The sequence below is a fragment of the Cygnus atratus genome, chromosome 7 (genome assembly GCF_013377495.2).
Source record: "Cygnus atratus isolate AKBS03 ecotype Queensland, Australia chromosome 7, CAtr_DNAZoo_HiC_assembly, whole genome shotgun sequence".
Taxonomy (NCBI): Eukaryota; Metazoa; Chordata; class Aves; order Anseriformes; family Anatidae; genus Cygnus; species Cygnus atratus.
In genome coordinates, this window is record NC_066368.1 from 7,655,472 (window position 1) to 7,678,423 (window position 22,952).

Below are 22,952 nucleotides of genomic sequence, written 5' to 3' on the forward strand. Positions count from 1 at the left end.
GATTTGATGCAGCATTCACAAAGACAAGAAATGAGAAAGGGTGTAGGTCTTTGGGAAACACTCATACCAGCAGTGTTGGTCTTTCTCAGCATATGGTATCTGCACCATTTTAGAATCATAGAAGCATTCATTGGAAGTGTTTGGAGATCATCTAGTCTGACTTTCACTTGAAGCAGGGATACTGCCAACAGCAGGTCAGCAGTGGCTTTGTTTAGGCAAGTTTTAAAAAATCTCCCGGGACAGAGATGCCTCTCTCGGCAACTGTTCTAATGTGGCATCGCCTTCCTAGTGAAAAGGGCTTTTTGGAATACGCAGTTCGAACTTTGCAAGTTGCACTATGTTGCTGTTGAGAAAAGTTGTGTTAGGCTATCTCTAAATGCCCTTCAAACGGTTGCAGGCAGCTATTAGGCTGCTCCTTGACCTCCTCTTCACCAGACTAAACAAACCCAGCTCCTAAAGTCTCTCTTTACAGAACGTGTTCTCTTAGTAGGCCTCCTTGAACCCTCTCCAGCTTCTCCACGTTTCTCTTGAACTGATGGGTCCAAAAGTGCTCATTTTATAACCTTTACAGAGTTCATTTTGTAGCCATTACTCATGGAAATTCGCAATTGTGAATACGTGCTTCATTGTTATTTCTCAGTTCGTGTTGTAATTGAGGGCTGTAAGTGATTCCAGTGGTTTCTTTGGCATTGAGAACAACAATAATAGTTTACACAGCGATTATATATTTTCATCTCAACTTTTTGAAGTTGGTTATGCAAGTGTCTTCCATCACAAACCTAAGTAATCAGAAATAAACACTAATCTAAGCCTCTTATCCCTTCAACAAACATACCCATGCATAAGCTTGTTAATTTATATCATTTGGCAATGTTCACCAACCCCATATAAGTGTGCAAGTGTGAGGTACCTTATCTGTCCTGATTTCTAGCAGGATAGAGGATGTCACTGTAAAAATTCCTTCACAGGAGTTCATAGCTTGTGAGTTCTACCCTTGAAGTGAAGGCTGTATGAAGGCTGTGAATTTTCTGTGGATTAGCTGCTGTGCCTAGAGCTTCTTGTATAGGCGGGCACTAGGAGTGCATAAAGCACTGAAAAGCCTACGCTTTGGTATTTTAAAAGCAAGGGAAAATTGTGTAAATATATAGTAACAGTTTCTGCTTCATCAAGGCAGAAAGGAAGATATGTGGGTCCTCAAAGAGAGGTCTCGGTAGAATTCCAAAATCCCAAGGACCATTTAAAGGCCAAATTACACAGGTTTGTCTGTCTATGTCTTTCACATTACTTAATCACTTACGTTAGTGCAAAATGAATAAATGAAAACTATTCCAGGGGTCTCTTAATTTACAATTTTGGGCCCCCTCCATTGAACTGGTTGGCTTTTAGGTTTGTTATCTTTCATAATTTGTACTTCCTTTTTCTGCCAAGTGAAGTTTCTAATGTTTTTACCATAACCCGAGATTTCATTTGTGCTCTCTCAAGCAGTTTTCTCACCAAGAGATTAATATCTCTGTCCTAGCACTTAACTATGCAGACGGGGAAGCTGACACAGAAAGAATTCTGTAGCGTGATAATTATTCCTAATGTTTTCACTTCTGAAATGTAAAATATTATCAGTGGCACCAGAATAGACTAGGACGAAGGACAGCCTGTTCTACAAACCTAGTTTTAGGTCAACAGGCAGTAGTGTGAAAATATATGCATTTTTATACATACGTATGCATGTATAGCAAATGACGTTTAAGTGAAAGCAAAAAGGTCTTGGTTCTGTAAAGCATCAAGTATCTCTGACATTGTAAATATCAGATCTTTATAGGATCAACCACCACCCAAACACAGTGTCTACAGTATTTAAAAAAGTGAGAGGAAAAAAGAAGTTGTTTCTCAGTTTTCATCTAGGCTCTTAAATCCTGAGGATGAACTTTCCAAGGGAGTGGAGCCCCCAGCAGCTCTTCCTCCTGCCTTTGGAAAACCCAGTCTCTTCACTCTGCTGTGGTCCTTAAGAGGAATCTGGGTGCATTTGAACGTCATATTTCCTCTGTGACCGTTGAGCAATTTTAAGAATCTGTCTTTGAGCAGATAAGTTGCCTGAACTACTAGGGTTGCCTGTCCTTGCTCTGTCGTGTTTATTCACAAGTTACTTACTGTCCTGCTGTATTCTCGTCATTCTGAAGACTAAGGCAGAGCATAGGTGTATGTGATGGCGTAGCGATTTTCACGCTTTTTTTTGGTGAAGGCTTCTTAAGCGTCAAGGCTAAAGATACAGCAAAACTGTATGAACTGTGCTTTTGATGCAGCTTTGTGACATCCCCTAGCCCCGCTGCCTGCCGACCCAGCTCCCCCTTACAAGCCTCTCGGTGATAAAGCTGAGACTCTTTTCCAGTGTTGCTCATCTTCTGTCCTGGCATGCTCTGCCTGTGTAATTAGATCTCAGTCATTTATTTGTGGCATCCCAGTTTGATGCTACAGAACTGAAGAAAGTGTTAGCTAGTGAAAAAGGAGGAGGATTAGAGAAGAGCTCACTTACCGAGGCACTAAGTGGCTGGTTTTATCGTGAATCTGTTAACACAATGAACTGATTAGTTTAAACAGTGTAAATTTCACAAGGCTCTTAACACAAAACAGCAGTTGGAAATTGCCTGGATTCAGTCATGCAGTACTTTCTTCATGCAGGCTGCACGATGCTTAACTTGCAATCATGGCTTTCCTATTGTTACTAATTATAATAAATATCTTGCAAAATACAAAAATGTTGATGCTAATTCACAGCTTCTGTTTTTCTGGCTGAATGATGTTGTCCTGCAGGGCTTCATTGCCTAAGGAACCACATTATCTTTACAAAGTTATTTCATGGGATCCAACTTCTGAAATTTATCTCTGAGGCCTACAACTATGGTGTTAGGGGAATAACAGGTTTGAAAATTCTTTCTGCCACGCAGAAGAACGGATTGTTACGCTCATCTATTCGACAGGGCTGCTTCAGAAGTGAATAGAGTAACGTACTTGGTGGAAGTGGCCAACTGAAAGCTGAACAAGGACCCAAGGCTGGGGCAGCATGAGCTTCTGAAATCAGTGTCGCCACTGAAGCCATCCCACCAGGGAACTGGGATGTTGCTGTCCCTGCAGCTTTTGCACGTGCTAGCTGGCATGTGAAGAAATAAATGTTTGCTCTGTATTGGGTTTACGTGGCGAGGGTTTGGTAGTGGGGGGCTGCAGGGGTGGCCACTGTGAGCAGAGCCCAGCAGCTGTCCTGGGTCAGAGCAGAGCCAGCTCCAGCTGCTCCAAAAGGGACCTACCACTGGCCAGAGTCAAGCTATGAGCGAGCCATACAGACTCTTAACCATTTCTCTTTTGTAGTTTGAGCCTTTTTTCACAGGCTTTGGTGAGGTTAATACACGTTTGCACCACTTTTTGCCATAATGATGTTTCTTTGTATTACCTACGGACACATTTCAACCATTTGAGGCTTTTCTGCATATGTTAACATAACATTCTGGCTCAAGAACCATGTGAATCTAGTCCTGTATGTGTGCAGTAAAATGCATCCTTTTTTTCTGTTTTTATCATTTCATACTTCCATCTCCCCCACCTCCTGTGCTGCAGAACATAATCAAGGCAGGGCTGTGCATTTCAGAGATGAACAAGTTAAGACTCTTCTGGTGAAAACTAGCATGGATCCATTGTAGGACCTGTAATTTGGTCCTTAACCTGATGTTTTTTCCAATGTACCAATAGTTGTTAAAATGCCGTAGATATATTCCAGTCTGAGCAGCCTGGTACTTCTGAAGATAGGTGGTTCGGTCAGAGTGGGGACTCCATCTCTGAAGACAATGGTACCAATGGGGTTCTGGAAATGTATATTGGTTGTCTGTATCTGGAAAAGTTCAAAACCAAGCTTTTGGGTAATGTTTAGGGTCCTGCTTAGAATTTGGGGTCATGCATTCTTGTCCGTTCCATTCAAATTGAATGAATTCCTGATTTCAGTGCTAGCTCCCTGTGTGAACTTGGGAAGTCTTTAGAACAGTCTCTGCCTTTTCATTTGGAATACAGTTAGAGATTCGCACTCTGCTCGTGTGAACGGGCAGCTCTCCGAGCTGCTGGAGCACCTGTCTAAGAGCGGGTGGCAGCGGATGCCGACCTTTCGCTGCTTGGTTCTGTGCATAGCCACAGGGTGGGTAGGGGACAGAGGGCCCGTGGCACAGTCAAGACTCAGTGGTTTGTCCAGTTCGTGTAGCCTCCAGGTGAGTTGAATAATACATTCCTAGCCTGACAAGTCCAATCCAGTGTCAGATCTGCAAGAGTAGCAGCCTAGGAACTGGCCCCAGCTTCAGAGGGGTTTGACAGCTGCGCTGTAAACCTCCATACAGATCAGGGACCAAAAGGTCTAGTTTTTGTTTAGCTTAACTCAGATACATCCCTTTTAGATAGAGAAAAGTTTCTGGGAAGTCAGCACAAGACAGCGCAGGATGTTTATCTCTGCAGTTGTGCTCTGTGCTTGTGTTCTGCATGTTTGGCCCTTTCTGATGCTCTGGTTCCACAGGCAGGCCGGGTCCGTGCAGCCGTGCTGTGTGAGTACGTGGGCCTGCCTGTGTTACCACACAAACTCGATGGAAGGGTAGAAGCTTCAGAAGTGATTGAAAGTGGGCTGGTGTGTACAGAAAAGCAAGCTTATACGCTGTCTGACAATGGAAGAAGCCGCAGTGTGAGCTGAGAGCCTCTCAGCCCTCTCATCAGTCAGCAGTGACATTTCAAAAGTTTTAGTATTCAGAGTTTGGCTCTGAAGTTTTTTGAGTAAAGAGGAAATGGATATACATTAGAGGGAGAGAGAGGATTTCCAGGCAGGTGAAGCTCAAGGCAATAAAGTCCCAAAATTGATGGGACTGACTCCAGTTAACATATTATTCTATTAATAAATCAGCATCTTAAATTCAACGGATGGAGTACTATTTTCTGTACACAGTTGTTTTTCTTTCCACTGATTAAGACTTTTAGTGTCAGTTCTTTTAAGCAATTATACAGCTCAAAGAAATGATTACACTTTGTGTAAGGTGTATTTTTTTTTGTTATGGATCATAATGGGATACTTTTTTTTCCTTGTTTGCCTGTAAAAGGATGTCTAATGTATCTAATATAACAGGATGTCTAATACATACCTTCGAGGGGGAAAAAAATCTAACTTTATAACCTAAGAATCTAAATAATTTTCAATAGTTTGAAAGGAAAGTAATAGGAAATGTGCTTTGTACCTTGTCTGTGACCCCATATTTGTGGATGCCCCATCTCTGGAAGTGCTCAAGGCCAGGCTAGATGGGGCTTTGAGCAACCTGACCTGGTGGGAGGTGTCCCTGCCCATGGCAGGGGGTTGGAACTGGATGGTCTTTAAGGTCCCTTCCAACCCAAACCATTCTGTGCTTCATTCTGGGATATTTCCTTATATACTATTCATTCTGTGGTCAGCTCTGTGTAATGAGTGTAGCCTAACAGAGCGCAGTGAACAGCAGCCTTCTGCCTGGCAGTGTTAGAAAATATCAAAGAGTAAATGTTGATGCTTCTGATTATGGTGACTTTCAGAGCTGGGAGCTTTTCATTTAGGCCTATCTCATGGCTTTCATTGCACCTTTTAAAAAGGCTCAAACTATGTGGAATATTCTACTATAACACTGCCTTTAAGGCCATACAAATTACAGTATTTACGAAAATAAAAAATCATGAATTGCTTTTTTTCACTGGGCATCATGACATGCGGGGCTGGGCTTTAGAAATATCATCTTTTAATCTGTAGTGATGATAATTCTGCACATTGAACATATGTAATTTAGCTCTCTGGAAATGTTCAGACTGTTATACTGAGTCACAGTCCAGACCTCAGTATTTGCTAATTTCAAGTTAGGCTAACACTTGGCAGCCTACTCTGTGCAGAGAATCAGGAATGTATCTGTGGTCAGCTATGGCTCTCGTACAGTGACACATCTCTGGCAGCAGCAGCAGAGCTAGTGTGCCAAGTTAAGAATTCACCTGTGTCTGGATGGCAGAGTTATGCATGCCCCGGTACTTGAGGCTTTGAAGCATTCCGAGGTTTGCTGGCGATGGTGCATCTTGGCAAATGAACAGCAGTGCACTAGCACCAGCTCAGAGACCTGTTTATGCCAGAGTAAGTAAAAGTCTGGAAGTCCCTCTGTCAAAGTATGAAATCCTGGTGCTCCGACAGAGAGCTTGGGACACCATTTCTTTTCATCTTCTTCTTTGCTTCTTGCAGATGTATATAAATGCAGCAACCTTCTGGAAAGATTTTTAAGAACTTTCTGATGCTAACAGGATTTTTGTATTTCCATGGTGGGTTTTTCACTTTTGCTGTTTTTGGGAAAACTGCTGTCTGCTTCCTTCACGTTTCATAAGTGATGACTGGGTTTATACTGCTGGCGAGGGAGATTTCCTTATCAGAGTACAGGCAGGACGTGGGTCTGTTACAAAGCCTGCGGAAAGCTGCCATAGGCAAAAGCTTTGTAATACATCAGTCCCACCGCCAGAATAATCTGTGTAATGTTAAATTCTGAGATACTGCTTAGATCATCCTGATCAAGCCTGTTATCTTCTAAATCTCTACTCTTACTTGCAGCAGGACTTGGACAGCAGTGGGCATGGGCATGGAGTGAGGCAGATGGAAAGGAACAAAAGGAAAAGATAGGAAATTCCCAAACTTTTACAGTTAAGATTTTTAGTGAATGCATCACCATTTCTTTGTGTTGACTGCCTGCTGTTTTCAGTGCTCTTTCTCTGCATGCTGTTTTCCTCCTGTCCCTTTCCCCTCAGCTGTAGTGGTGAGACAGATACAGCCTCCTATGTCTTCATCTCAGTGCTTGTATTATAGTAATTGCATTGTTCCATTCCTCCCTAGCAGTGTGTGTGTGTTCATGTTTCTTTATCATCTCTCCTTCCCCCATTCTGTGCTGTGTGTAGAAATATGTGTATATATATATGTGTGTGTGTGTGTGTGTATCTACAGTGATGTGCTATCTCTGCTGATCTATGTAGAAAAACCACATATACATTGTATTCTATAAAGTCAGTATTGATCTCTCTATATGCGGGTATACAGATTTATTTACATACAAAAATACGTATGCAGGATGCCTAATACCCTTCGTTGTACGCAAATCTTGGTATGGTCTTTTTTTGAGTTGAAATAATGCATTCTTCACTTCTAACTGGCCCATCAAACTCTGTAAGGAAAGCTTTTTAACTACAACAAAAAATGGCTTCATGAAATCCTATTAGGATCAACTGTGCTTTGAACCGTTAAAAACTGTCATTTCTGTTGAATGTTTTCCTCAGGAGATACTTGGAATATGTTAAAATAATATCTAGACAGAAAAAGTAGCAAGAATAGCATCTGCTGTACTTGGAGGGGCTGAGAACATGGATCTGAGTCCAAGCTGCAGGTCACTGCCTTCCCCCACTGACGTGCAGGCTGCAATGTGAAAAGTTCATGGTGCAGACTACTGCTGAAGGAGGGGAGGAAGCAAATGTTATCATTAATAGTTAACTGTTTTCTTTTAGCAGAGCCAGTCTTAGAAATATATAACAAAATCCCCCCTGAGCAGATATCACAATTAATATGATCTTACTTCTTAGTTAGGAATCACCAGTGCATTTCCTATGTGTGCAACTCAGTTCTCGTCACCTCTGCAAACGCTTTATGATGCAGCCTTTGGATTTTAATATCCCTAGCAACAAACTATTTTTTTTCCCTACAATGTGATTATCTCTTTTAGTGCACGTTAGACACAAGACGAAAAATTGCTTTGTATGTGCTACTAATCTATGGCCAGTACGCAGAGCACCCTGAGCATGCTGATTTCATCCACGTTGCTGGCTATTAAAAAACACTTGCTGCTGAGATTCAGAGCTCTCACAGAACGTGATAATGGATGTTATATATGTGAAAACTGCAGCAGGGAAGCAAGGAACTATTTCTTCTCCATGCCCATGTTGGATAAGGCAAGAAGTGCTGGCTTTAAAATTGCAGCAAGAAAGATTCAGATGAGACTTCTGGCAAAACTTTCCAAAGGCAAGAACAGTGAAGGACTGGGATAGTTTGTGAGAGCAGACTGCACATTCTTGGAAATCTTTAACAGCTTAGATAAACATCTGTCAGGAATGACCAAGAATTGATTCCTATCTCGAGTGGTGCCCCTTCCAGTGCTACAGATTGAAGTATTTTTGCTTAGAGGAGCTCATCTGGAGATAACTGATGTTGAAGTGAGCTGGCATGTAGCCAGCCCTGCTTGTGCCTAGTACAGTTGGACTGCTTGGAGGAAAGCTTGGGCTTGTAGCAAGGCACAATCCAAGAGCTTAATCTTCATCCGCAGTACAGCTTCAGAGCTTTACCTAAGCCTGTGCCTGCAAACATGCTTGCATTCAAGTGGTGTGATGGTAGGGCAGTCTGGCTTGGACCTCTTCTTGACTTTTATATTTGTTAGGATTACTCTGGGCTGCTGTAAATCTGCGTTTTCCAAATTTTGAGAGTTTGGTTGCAAGCATTCTTTTCAATGTATTTTTTTTTTCCAGTATGTGTTGCCACATATATATTAAGGCTTGATACTCTAAGAAGTATTTTCCTTCCTAGACAGTTCCATTAATTTCAGCTTTTGCTGTTGACTACAGTGGATGTAACCAAAGCACAAGGAACCTAGCAGCACTAAAGAATGTAAAGTGACCGTAATCCCAGTCACAGTGTGCTTTTAAAACCGTGAGCACACATTATTATAACCCTTACTTTCTTATTTTTGAATTCATTTGTTGATGTTTGTCTTCTTTTGTAATCAACAAGGAAGATGCTTTCTATAAAAATGCATCTCTCTTACCTATTGTAATATAAAGGGAAAAAAGATTCAGCCAGTAAATGTGAAGAACAATTTTACATCTCCAAGTTTTACCCCAGTGTTGCTTCCTGAACAAGCTTTACTCTGAGTTTCTAGCTGCAGGTATAAACTGACCAGCAATTAGCACAGCCCACAGTGCAGGTGTATGAAGGAAACTGAAGTCCAGTCCAAGCTAACAGGCTTCCCATGTGATTCTGCCTTCTTTGGGGATGCTCTGAAGCCACCACAATGCATGTGTATAAGTTGAAATGAAGGTTTGCTGGAAAACTGACCATGGAATCAGAAAAATACTCATACATGTATTTGTTTGCTAGCATGCTTTAGTAATCAGGCATTTAACTGAAAAACAACAGCATCCAAAGGAAAAGTTGGGCAGAAGGAGTTGAAAGATATGATAATCTTTTAACAGAAAATCATAGGAAATACAGGAGAAAAGAAATGAAAATACTATTTTGTCAATTGCTTTTTGCTACTGTTCTCTAAGCACAGCTCTGAGAGTGATGTGGTTACATGAGAAGTTGTGGCTTCTTCGAAAATCTTTGTGTCTGAAGACTGAAAATCCAGAAAGCAAAGAGAAAGGATGGCAAACATTAGTTAAGATTGTTTTTAGGCTTCTTCTCATTAGATTTTTAGGGAACCTGCCCTGTTCTATTCTGATTCCTTGAAAACAGCATTTTGGAGCTGTTATAACAAGGAATGTACTTCAAATATATTTTGGAATAGAAAAATGATGATTTTAAGTCTATATATGTGTTACTGGCAAAGGATATCACATATTCCTATAATCTACACGGTGGGGGGAAGGTCCGTGTCTGCTTTGGCAAGGACTATGTATATCTTAAATCTTCTGGGACATAAAGTAAGACATACTTAAAATATCATGGGGAAGAGAGGCCAAAGGTATTATTTCTTAAAGGAGGCTGGGGCCCCTCTTAGCAGGCAGATTCATAGGTTGATTATGTTTTAGGCCCTTCAGCCCAGGTTTCAGGATGCCTTTCTTCCTTTCTCCCCGTCAGGCACCCAGCTGCTCAGTTAGCCAGCGTGGTAAGTGCATGCCTACTTCCCTGTTAGAGCCTGTGAGTTGTGGCTATACGTTGTGGGCAGGACGAGTCCCAGCTCAAGACCTTTAGGGAACAGCAGCAGCTTCTTTGTGCGTTGAACTCGGAGGGCTGACCTGACTGAAACTGTGAGCTGGGGAAATGCTTGTTCACTTGCTGTAGGTTACGGGATTTCCAGCCCTCTTCTTTGATCAATTCTCTCTCGCAGGCAGGAATGGCAACTCCCGAAAACCCCGAGCAGCTGATCATTGCCCTGGAACCTGAGGCTGCCTCTATCTACTGCCGAAAGCTTCGCCTTCACCAGATGGTAGACCTGAGTAGTAGGGCACCTGTCAATGGCTATAGCCCAAGCGACACAATTGGAACTGGATTTACACAGGGTACTACTTCTATTAACTCACTTCTTATTTTCTTATGCCTAAGTTTGCTTTGTCCATGAGGGCTGTTTTCTAGCCGTGTCTTGTTGTCTCTACTGTCTTATAATGTTTCAAGCTAGCATCAGTTTGCTTTTATATACACTATTTTGCTGTTCACTGTAATGAGACTAGTTCAAGCATTGATCGATCCAGCAGACGTTTTTGCACATGCTTGGATTTTAGCATGCAGGTAGCTTCATTGCCTTGCCTATATTGGGATGTCGAGGGAGGTTAGGAGACGCATAGTATTTTCACATCAGTATTTTTCTGCCTTAATTAAAAGTAATACTTCACGTTGGATTATTTTTATTTAACTTTGTTGGAAACAGTTGTGTGTTCAATTAGCTGCATTATCAAAGCAATGTTAAATTACTGGATCTCACTGAGACTTTTAGTCTGAGGTGTTCTTCCAGAGTTTTGGCAGATGCTTTATGATATCATCTTTATGAAATACCATTAAGTACTTCCAACACTCAGCAGAACACACAGTACTGGAATACAGCAATGAATTTATCTACGTGTGTAGAAGAGAAAATAGATATGGCAATTCTGATTTATTGACCTGTGATCAGTTGCTCATATCAGTGTTTGAAGATTGATTTGCAAAGATTTTGGGGCTTGGTATCCTGACTAAGATTGGAAGGAGGGGAAAAAAAGGACAATAATGAAGCAATGTGGTGTCATTTTTGCATAGCGTATTTTCTGTCTGCGTGAATTGTAACAGTGCAGTGATACAAGTGCTAGCGTGTCAATCTATCCCAGAAGGAATTTTTCAGAATAATTTGCATTTTATCATATTTATTAGGTCAAAACAATACAGGCACATGGAAAACTGTGCCAGCAAACCTATTCTTGTACTTACCAGATTGTGTTTTTCTTAGGCGAAGTCGTTACCTCATTTTCTCATGCCTTGCCTCTCCCAGCTAGCACTTGTCAGATGTGTTCAGTGTTATGGAGGCCTGTGCCGGGCACAGGGCACAATCCCTTCAGGGGCCCCACACGTTCTCCCCCTTGTTCACCTTCCGAACTATTCCAGTTCCATGAACTTGCTTGCTACATGGGGATTTGCCTCCAAGAAAATAAATAATCAAAAAAAAAAAGTTTGGTTAAGGTTTTGAAGCTGGACAGAATCTGGCAGATCACGGATTTCTGCTAATGGGTACCATTCTCTTTCTTGACTTTGTAAGGTAAAAGCTATTGGGGATCAGAAAGGTTTCGTGTCAAAATTAATGAAAACAAAGTTTGGAGTGTATTAATTTGGGGTTAGAATTAAAATTTCATAAAGGCATGGCAGGTACCCAAGACAAGCTGAGAACAGCTTAAGGAGAAAAGCCCTTTAAATATAAACAGAGAGAAGCTCTCCGAGGACTGCATTATTGCTGCAAAGCCAAAACAAAAATTTTACTGTTCACAGTAGCCAGGGTAACTTTACTTCAGTCGTAGTTAAAGACTGGCTCTTGTGTTCGCTTTTGGCCCACAGAAGGGAATGAAAGGACTCCCATTGACTTCTGTGGGCTCTGTGTCCGTTGCTTGGACATATTGCTTGTTCTGTCTTTGAACCCTTTGTCATTTAAGCTGCTGGTGTGAGCTGGTAAGTCAGTACCATGAGGCTAACAGCTTGCCTGCATCATAGGGTCTTCATGGAGCTGGTATGGGTGAAAGTGAAGCCTCTGGTTTCTTCCTGATTATAGGCACTATAGAAATGAGAAGCAAAATGCATTCAGTGATTGGCCTGTGTTATCTTCAGAAAGAACGATATCTTCATGTATTACAGGATATCCCTGTTCTTCTGTAGTATTTTATGGAAGTGTCTGTGAATGAAAGTGACAAAGGAAATCATTTTTTTGATTATCCAGTTGTACAGGTTGATTAAGAAGCATAATAGCCAAGGCTCTCACTACTTTGCTTTCTCATTCCTTGCTTCTTTAAATGCCTAGGTAGAAATTAAGTCTTGTAAGTTAATGCATTGTTATAACATTATAGATTATGTGTAATTTTTAATTGCTATATATTAAAAATGCTGTGCAAGTGTCCTCTATGTGTTTATAATAGGCCAAATCTTAGTTATTAGGAAAAATGTAATTTGTTTGCTTATAGAAGAATGGCAGTGCTTTGCAGGCTGTCACATAAGCCCAGGATTTCCATAAGTAAAGGCTGAAATAGTTACTAGTCTCCTTCTTTATCTGTCATCTGCCTGAGTCAGCGGAGGGTCAGACTTGATGATCACTGTGAGCCCTGAGAAGTTCTGAACCTGTGAAGCTTTCGATGCTTGCTTTGAGACAGGCTGATGTCCTGAAAGGCTCCCGAGGCATTTTTGCCGGAGCACCCCAAATCTGTCGCCCTGTAAATGCTGGCTTTTTGCTGTGCGGAAAAGCTGGCAGCGGAGCGGGGCTGCCGCCTGCTGGTTGAGCCCGGCATATCCTGTGCAAAGTAAAATGAAGGATTATGAAAAAGGACTTGTCTGTGGCTTGCATGCTAGGTTGTTTTTGCTAATCCAGTCTGTATCAAGGAAGAACAGAAAATCCAAAAAACCTTTTTTCCTTCTTTCTAGGAGCAATGTTGTAATGTTCCCAATTCTAACACAGTATTTTTTGTTCATTTGTTTAAATAAGTGATACATAGAGATCTATCAACATGCTTGCACTTGTTTCCAACAGCATATGATGTCAAATTCTTCATATTTTCTTATACTCAATAATTTTCTCTCTGTCAATGACTAGCTAAGGAACACGTCCGTCGTAATCGACAGAGTCGCACCTTTTTGGTGGAAAATGTCATAGGAGAGATCTGGTCCGAACTGGAAGAAGGTAGTGTCCTTTCTTGAATAAATTTTGCTCTCACGGGTTTTATATTGCAGGCAAACATTGTGTTTCCCACAAATCTGCTGTGTACTGCATTGTTCTACGAATGATTATAAATAGGAAAAGAAGCAAACAGAAGTGCATGCGTGGCTCTGAGTTGCTAAGGCTGAGCTGCAGTTCTGTATCCTCTAACAAAAAAGAGTTTTTTCAGGAGATCGCAGAAAGTAACCAAGGATTTAAAATACGAATAGACTATTTCCTCAGAACAGGTTTTGTAAATATGCCGTAGTATAAATTTGGTAAACCCCTAGAATGTACATCAGCAGCACAAGCAATTCCACTAATATCCAGTTTTCATCTGTGCTAAGACAATGGCTTTTGTCACCCGAATTTTGTATTTATTATCAATTGCTGCTAATAAATATCAAATTTTCAGTGTAGACATTCATAACTTTCCACAAGTCATTATCCCTCATGCTTATCATGCCCCTAAGAAGTTTTCATTGCAGTATGTTGTTGTGATAATATTAATGTCAATGTCATTTGCCTATTCCTTTGTCAAACCAGGAGACCGGTACATCGTCGTTGACAGTGGAGGAGGCACGGTGGATATGACTGTCCATCAGATCAGGCTCCCTGAAGGACATCTGAAGGAGCTATATAAGGCAACAGGTAGGTGACACTTCCACTGCTCACTTCATTTATATAATATTTTGACCTGTCAGTAAATGAAGTTCATGTCTTTATTATTCACTACATTTCACTAACAGTTCTTCCTGGAATCAAAATTAGTGTAATTAGCATTCCAAATAAGTGTAACCTAAATGCTGGTCAGCGGAATGGGGTAAAACACTTCATGCTTCTGATACTTTAGGATGGTAAACCTCACTTTGTGAGGATAAGAAACTGCCACCTCCTGTATTACTGATTCCCATTCAGGACATTTTCTGCCATGTTCCTGGTCTGACTTCTGTTAGTAGAGTCATCATCTTCCTCTCCTTTGAGAGGTCACCTGTACATTGCTGCTCTGTCCACATATTCAGAGAAGTAATGCGGAGGTATGAAAAGCTGAGTGTCACAACAGGATCCCTGTAAAGTGCCTATTAGCAGAACAGGAATTTTCCTAGATTTAAGGGATGGCTTATATATTCCAGTAATTTCACAGCCAGTGTAACAAGGATGGTCTACAATCCTCTGGCAGAAAGGCATAAAGAGTGCAATGAAGTGCAATTCCTTTAATGACATTCCCTTCCTGAACTCCAAATCCCCTCTGTGTTTGTCTTTGCTAAGCCGCTAACCACACGAGACAGCCTGCTAATTGTTGCTGTGTCTCTATACCAAGTTAGTCTTCATCTGTATCGTTCATTGCTGAGTGTTCTCGGTCTTGGTGGCTGTAAGACTACATCAGGAAACAACTTAGTAAGAGCAAGTGGGGACACTGTACATCTAGTACGTCAGGTCTATCTGCTCCTGAACATAAGTCCAACTCACATCTTCTCGTGTGTGGATAAGACGGCAGTTTCCTCTGCTTGTAATAAAAGTATTTCTATTTTATGCTGGTAGCATTACACAGTGTAGGTGTAAAAATGAGGCAAAGGTAAGATTATGTTCTGTATTAGACAAACTGTTATATTTAGAAAAGATACCTCTTTCTTTGGACCTTCTTCTATGACAGTCGTAGTAGTGTCAATCTGGTGTGTATTTGGTCTACTTGAAATCTAATAAGAAGTTCAGGATATTAAAGCTGTGTTTTGTTTGTAATGCAGGTGGGCCATATGGTTCCCTAGGTGTGGACTATGAATTTGAAAAGCTCCTGTGTAAAATATTTGGAGAAGATTTTATTGAGCAATTTAAAATCAAGCGTCCTGCTGCCTGGGTAGATCTGATGATAGCATTCGAGTCCCGTAAACGGGCAGCAGCTCCAGACAGGACCAATCCACTAAACATCACCCTGCCTTTCTCCTTCATTGACTATTATAAGAAGTTTCGAGGCCACAGTGTAGAACATGCCTTGAGGAAAAGCAAGTGAGTAGATGATTAAACTCAAATGGATGCAGAATTAACTACTGTTTGCAGAAACAAATAATTAAAATATCCTAGTTGCATTTAGACTGAAAGACAATAATGGAAAAATGCAATATAATGATGAGAAAATGGGATTGCCTAAAGTGCAGTTTCCAGAATGCAAAGTTCTGATCAATCTGTTGCAAAAGCTTTTCAATACGATACTTGCACTCTCCTGGTATTTTTTTCCATGACATTCATTAGGCCACCATTGTGTCATTTCACTGAATTCGACTATATATTTTGACTCATATATGCTTACATGTTAATTAGGGAGGTCAAAAAAAATAGAGAATTTGATGTCTAAAAGTTAGTTACCTGGAATCTAAATTTTCAGAGGCTTGGGCCCCGGAATGAATTCAGGATCTTAAGTGAGATGCATAAATATTTCTGTAGCTTGGGGAAAGTTATGAAAGTTTTTCTTCAGTGAATGTTGAATGTGGCATTCAGGCTGAAACTCCTGCAACTCTTCCTAAACTTATTGGTAAATGTACTTTAAGCCTAAAAGACTTAGATCAGAGTCACTTCCTATGTGAAACTGAGGTTTTGAAATTGTTAACAATTTCTGGAAATACTACTACCCTTCAGAAGACCATCTCCTTCTTATTAATAATCTTAATGATGAATCTTAGAGAGAATGCGAAGTGTTTCCCCCCGGATAAACTGAAACTAGTAGAATAACAGGGGATAGAAAATGTAAAGGTGACATAGAACGTGTGTGAATGAAAAGGAAATTACCAAGCTATATGGATGTGCATCGTTGATGGAATAACATAATACCTGTATTCACTTAATGAACATTATTCCTTATCAAATACTGTGCTCCTTTCTGTCTCCTGAGACTTCCTATGCGTGCTTGTTTTCCTTGCTTGTTTCCAATGGCTTTGGCCTGCTACTGCTGTAATCTAAATGTTGTCCGTCTGGGGATGAATTGGTGCTGTTTCAGATGAGCAAACACGGGATTGACTGCCAGCTGTTTCAGAAGGCAGCTGAGCATTGGTAATGGTACAGGAGGCGATCAGGCAAAGAAAACAACAATTAAACAAGCAAAAATAACAATTATCCCTGGAAATTTTATATTGCTCCATTCGGTATGGGGCTGAGGTTAGGTGAGGCACTTTCTTCCAAGCAAACTACATGCCAATTCTGTAAACTCATTTGTTTATTTATGTGGTGAGTCTTATGAGAGCTTGGCTGTTTCTGTACTCTTTTAATGTCCTTTCTAAATGTTTTTTTGCAGTGTGGATTTTGTGAAGTGGTCTTCCCAGGGAATGCTGAGGATGAGCCCAGATGCAATGAATGCGCTCTTCAAACCCACAATTGACCAGATTGTTCAACACCTTAGTACGTATCTGTGTGTAATTCCATTTTCTGGCTGAGCTAAGACTGAAGTTTGGCGTACCTGTTTCAAACCAGTAACTGGAGTTATTAGAAAGTGGTTAGGAAAGTAATTTCAAGTAAGGGACATCACCATAACATGTCTTACTGCCTAGTTCTAGTGCTAGTTTTTGAGTGTGATTCAGTCCCATTGCTGCCTAAGCTTCAATTACTTTATTTTTAAAGGGCTGCATGCTTTCAGAAGGCTGAATTGCACAGATTTAACCCAGATCATACTTTTCTTTTTCCTTTTTTGGGCAAGAACAAAATAATGCCAGAGACATAATTATTACATGATTGTTACTGTTATTAAGGCCTCTAGTTCATTTCTCATCAGTGGAAGGACTTACAGAGCCAATTTTTTTCATGACCGTTCAAACCACTGAGATCTCTAAACACGCAAGTAATAAATGGTGCATCATGGTAAAAGAGTTTCCAGGCATGGCTTAAGCAGCAATGGATTTATTTATCCAGCAGTGGAAAATGGCATAGGGTTATTGAGAAATTTATTATTTCAACTGTCCCTCGTGGAAGATTGGATTTGTATCAAAGAGAGTATAATATATGTACTGAGTGAAATATTGCTATTGTACACATTACAAAGCACTAATCAAATCAAATTTGGAATGGAATATCCAGCTTTGCTCAGTCTGTGTGAGGTATTGTTGGGTAAATTTGAGAGGCCACAAATGAGTAAGACAACTAGGACAAAACAGCTAATATGTGAGCAGGGAGGGAGAGGCCTCAAATTATGATTGTTGTGACAGATACCTCAGTGACACTGCATCAGTTATTTGAACGGCGTAAGGGTGAGCCTACAACTGAACTGTATGATTTTCTTGAAAGTAGGGGACGTGGACTTAAGCTAAGAGAGAACATCTGTAAAAACATAAGGAGGCATTTTGCAGATGGTACACGTTGCAGTTAAGACGGTAGGGTCAGAAATAAAAAGTGAATTTAAAATGGGGTGACTTGCCTGGAATGCTATAAAGGGGATGTGGTTCCATTAGGTTTGGGAGTATCTCACTGATACTTGCAGTGACAAGGTGATGTCTGTTTTTCCCTGCCACCAGTAATCTGACTGGCAGAATTTGTTTGCAAAAAAATCTGTGTCTCCCTTGACTGATACAAGCTAAATGAAAGTTCTGTTTAGAAAGCGTAAATGCTACGTCAGATATATCTTGTGCTTTGAGGTAAGTTTTCATTCACAGTCATTGCCCCAGTCAAAGGGAATACAGAAGAGGCTTCAGCAGTGGAACTAGTGCATGCTGACGGTGGAAGTATGATGTAGCAGTTTCAGATCTTGTGCATGTGCATGGGACATTCCGTGCGCTCAGACATTAGGAGCTTCACATGCTTTACTTTGTCACAGTGAATTTTTCCTTATTGAATGGGCTCTGTTTCTGTATAGGTGATGTGTTTGAGAAGCCAGAAGTGACCAATGTCAAGTTTCTGTTCCTGGTGGGTGGCTTCGCTGAATCCCCCTTACTCCAACAAGCTGTCCAGAGCGCTTTTGGTTCGAGATGTCGAGTCATCATTCCTCAGGATGTGGGGCTCACTATCCTCAAAGGAGCCGTCCTCTTTGGTCTAGACCCGGCTGTCATCAAAGTGCGACGTTCGCCTCTCACCTACGGTGTGGGTGTGCTGAATCGGTTTGTGGAAGGGAAGCATCCACCAGAGAAGCTGCTAGTCAAAGATGGCACACGCTGGTGCACTGATGTCTTTGACAAATTTATTTCAGCTGACCAATCCGTAGCCCTTGGAGAAACTGTGACACGCAGTTACACGCCTGCCAAGCCTTCTCAGTTAGTAATAGTGATCAATATCTATAGCTCAGAACAAGATAATGTCAGCTTCATCACTGAATCTGGAGTGAAAAAGTGTGGCACCCTTCGCCTGGATCTCACAGGAACTGATGCTTCCGTGCCAAACAGGCGGGAGATCAAAACACTTATGCAGTTTGGGGACACTGAGATCAAAGCCATGGCCATTGATGTTGCCACCTCGAAAAGTGTCAAAGTCGGTATAGATTTCTTAAACTACTAACAGATCACGTTCCCCACCATGGCCTGTTTGTGAGACTGGTTGTCCACTATTCCATTTTTTGACTTTCATGTGTCACGTAATCATCTTGAATTTCAGCAGGCTATATGAGAACAGCTAGTAAGGTGGGGTATGTCACGGTTGTGCCCTTGGATAACCGAAGGCTGGTTTTTAAAAGACCCTTAAAAAGTCTGGAGAGCAAAAGTTCCAGAGGTAGTAAAAGTTCCTTAGTTGTTCAAGCATGCTTAAAGATCTACCTTTATTCAGTAAATACTGATTATTATTGCATCCTGAAGATTAGTTAAAAAAATATTTAAAATCATAATCTCTCTGCCTTGTTCTTGTACTTCTTCCTTTTCCTCCAAAAAAAATTTGCTAACCCATGTGGTTGTTGTAGGGGGGTATGTGTGGGGTATCTGTTTAAACAGCATCATCCTCTGAACATGGAACAAAATGGTAGGTTACAGCTTTCTTTTGTTCTTTTGATTATGAACTGGACTGTCAAAAATTTAGTGCTGAAAATAAGGTTTGTAAAGAAGTGGGAAATGAGCTTCTTCAGTTCTTAGATCCCACTGAAAAGAATATCCTTGGAAAGCCCTAAATTATATTTAGGAAACATACATATTTTAGGAGCCTACTGTTGGTTGCCCCAGTTTGAGAAAAAGACCTTTCTTGTCAAAGCTCATAGAACTATCTGTTGGATTAAGTAGCTAGCATTACCCTCATTATACTTTAGAAAATTATTAAGAACAAAGTTATTCCCCTTTTTAGGTCTTATAAACTTACATTTACTAGCCTCCACATGAAATCACAGAAACAGGGAATAGATGAAGTTGGAAGGGACTTCCATATGCTACCTGGTCCAACCCCTCTGCTCTAAGCAGGGTCAGCTAGAACAGGATGCTCTGTCCAGTCAGGGTTTGAATATCTCCAAAGTTGGAGATGCCTAAAATTCTCTGGGCAGCCTGTTCAGTACTTGACAGCCGTCACTGTAAAAAAGATTTTTTCTTAGGTTTAAAATGAATTTCTTGTATTTCAGTTTGTGCCTGTTGCCTCTTGTTCCTTCACTGAAATACCACTGAGAAGTCTGTCTCCATCTTCTTTACTGTCTTCTGTCAGATATTTATATGCATTCCTGATCCCCCTGGCAAGCCTTCTCTCCTGGAGTCTAGTCTCAGCTCTCTCAGCTTCTCCGCATGCATGAGACACCAATCCCTTAATCATCATCATAACACTATGCCAGACTCAGACTTATGTCCATGTTTATCTTGTACTGAGAGGCACAGAACTGGATGCCAGATGTGGTCTTGCCAGGGCTGAATAAAGGGGAATAACCACCTTCGTTGACCTGCTGGCCGTACTTTTCCTCATGCTGCCAAGCTGTTAGCATTCTTTGCCACAGGGGTACGTTGCTGGCTCATGTAGACTGTGTCTACCAAGACCCTGAGGTCTTTTTCAGCCAAAATGCTTCCCAGCTAGTTGGCCCCCAGCATATAGTGGTGTATGGAGTTATTCCTCCCCAAGTTCAGGACTTTGCACTCCTCCCAGAAATTGACCATTTCTAGTCAATCCCTGTGTTAATGTTTGGAAGTATGGCTAGATGATAGCTGTCCAGGAAGTTTTAAATGATTTTAAAGAGAGAAAATGTCCAGATCAGGAGTGCTATCATACATTTTGAGTTGGAAGCATTTTAACTGAGTGAATTAATATATTTCTGGGTTGACTTTAATGTTCATTGAAGTGGAAGACGGGCTAAGAGAACAAAACTAAATAGCATTAAATAAAGCATTTCTTACATGGCTATGACCACGCAGCTCTAACACAAGTGAAATACAATGATGGTCATGGTAGCGTCTTGTTTTCCAAATAACAGCATTCTGGAAATATTTTAAGCATGTTCACCTGGAAAATTTCTTCTAAAACTGGAACAGTTTTTATTTTGCTAAATGCTACAGGTGGATGATTTCTGAAACCTAGGATCTGCATCTGCCATGAGCTGAGAACTTCAGTTTCAAATCTAAATCCACTCCAAATTGGCAGACTGAAACTAACCTGAATTACCCTAACATGCTGACACTTTCAAAGCATTTATACAGAGCTGCCTGATTACCTGCTGGAATTCATAACATTTTTGAAATTTTGCAATCTTAACTGTTAAACTTAACCTTCCTTTTTAATAGGTTGAGCATGAGTTACATAAACTACTGGGAAATGAAAGCTTTATCAATGATTTCACTGATTTACATTCCAATCCTGCACTTAAGCTTTCTGTGTTTATCCTGGAGTTTTGCCACAGTCCAGAGCTGCAGAACTGGTCCACTGCATTTTGTTGTTGAGTTTTCTGTGTCTGCTGCAGAATTTCCTAGTAGAATGTGAAATCTGTTCTGCATTCAGCTTTTAAAAAAAAAAAAAAAAAAAAAAAGGGACTATGGAGAATGCTACTCACAGTATACGGCTGGATACTTTTCCATAATTACAAAGTGTGCTTTCTAGCATTCGGTTTCCTGCTGCCTGCTAAATGCTTTAAAAGCTAAATACTGGGATTTTTTGTGTGTTGCTTTCCATGGTTTACAAACAAGAGAAACTTTAAGATGAGTTATGAACAATATAATTTTATGTATATACAATATTTAAATATTGTACAGACTCTTTCTTTCTACAGTGCTATTTTCTTGTATAAAAATGCTCTTTGCCTCTGTTGATTTCATTCAGCTGTTAATTTTAAATAACATAGTTTCTCAATCAGCTTCCATAATTATAGGCCTTTAAAGATGGTAAGATATGAAATGTAAAAGGCTGATCTTATAATAATAGGAAGGAAATGTTGGTGTGTCAGAGAATACAACATTCTTCCTGCAATGCAAGTCATACCAGTTAAGTATATTACACAGATGCACTTGTATTTTGCTGGGATTTTCATTTCTTTGTTTCAGATGGTGACCATTCCAGCAGTTCATCATAATAATGGATGAATCCTCCTGTAAAACCAAGTTAAATTTAGCTTGTATGATCTGGATATACAGCTTCTTCTCTAGGTTTTGGAGTTTTATTAAGGATCTACTCTAATTTTTAAAAAAGTACTTTCCAGAGCCAAGTAACGGTGATTTATAGTAGATGCAGGTAAGCCTGTCTATTGTCTACCACTACAACCTACCAAACACAAAATTCTTAAATAAAAGAAGGCTTCAGTGTCTTTGCATCCTGTGTTAAACTGAACGGGTCCAATTCTACAAGAATTTGTTTCCGTTGGCCTTAGGTTAATGCAGAATTTGGTTTAGGAAAGTGCTGCAACCCCCCACCACAAACAGGAGGTGAACTGCAAGAGCCTGTGATCCATGGGTTTTGTGCTATTTTCAGCCTGTCCGCAGGGAATGCTAACAATAGTTTCTGCAGCTCTTCTAAAGTGTAGTTCCCCACACAGTAGCAATTCTTTGCCCTTTTTTGTTCACCTTTTGTAAGATTCCATCTGGATCCAAACAGGGGTTTGTTGCTAAAATTATTCTGCTGTAACTGTAAAATATTGAAGAGTTTGCATATTTTTGCACTTCCTTGTTCAGTCTGATGAGAGCACTATCAAGCTTATCTTTGCAAAGCACTGAACTACCGAGCAAATTCCCAACTGTCCTCGTTGCCCTCTTTAAATCCGAGAATGGAAAATTAGCTTGTCTCTCTAAGGAATTAGAATTGTAAGTAGAGCGTTATGCTGTGGTCTGTTGTCTATAACCCAGTTTAAAAAAACTTTACATTGTAAGTGGCAAATGGATGCCCCTTTTGATAGAGAATGTTAGGCTGTAAAATTAATGAGAAATTTATTAGGAAATGGGTCATTTTTAGAATAGTAGTTCTGATACTTTTGCAGGAAATTTCCTGCAGAGAGTTTTTTGGTAGGGATTTCAGATGACATTGTGCAACTTAGTGTTGAGAAGACAAGGCCTGCTATCCTTAGGCAAAGCAGAAAGCCCCGACTGAAGTTTTGCTCTAAGCATGAACTTGCAAGTTTGGGTCAAAGTTGCTTAACTCTAGGCTGAAAGTTAGCAACTAATTGTGATAGAATGATTAATTGTGCTAGGATATGATACATGTGCAGTGATGGTTAGGACAGTTAACATTGGTATATTCTTACCAATGCATATATACAGGAGTTTTAATGCATTATTATGAGAAGGCTAATTATGTATTGCAGAGATTTAATCGCCAAGATAACCTGCATATTTATAATATGAAGTGGCTTAAGCGGATGAATAGCATAAAAGTTGTTGGGCATAATGTCACAGTACTCACCTGCTTGAAATAGTCTTAAACTATATTATA

General features: G+C 40.4%; 1 protein-coding gene across 1 annotated transcript in view; it reads left to right on the forward strand.

Moving 5' to 3' along the window:
• The window catches only part of HSPA12A (heat shock protein family A (Hsp70) member 12A), a 57,041-nt gene extending 38,397 nt beyond the window's left edge, over positions 1–18,644 (forward strand). The window contains exons 7-12 of the mRNA XM_050711953.1: positions 10,149–10,320; positions 13,077–13,163; positions 13,725–13,829; positions 14,924–15,182; positions 16,462–16,565; positions 18,010–18,644. Of these exons, the coding sequence (XP_050567910.1) occupies positions 10,149–10,320; positions 13,077–13,163; positions 13,725–13,829; positions 14,924–15,182; positions 16,462–16,565; positions 18,010–18,644 (1,362 nt within the window). The remainder of the gene's footprint in view (positions 1–10,148; positions 10,321–13,076; positions 13,164–13,724; positions 13,830–14,923; positions 15,183–16,461; positions 16,566–18,009) is intronic.
• Positions 18,645–22,952: the final 4,308 nt, after the last annotated feature.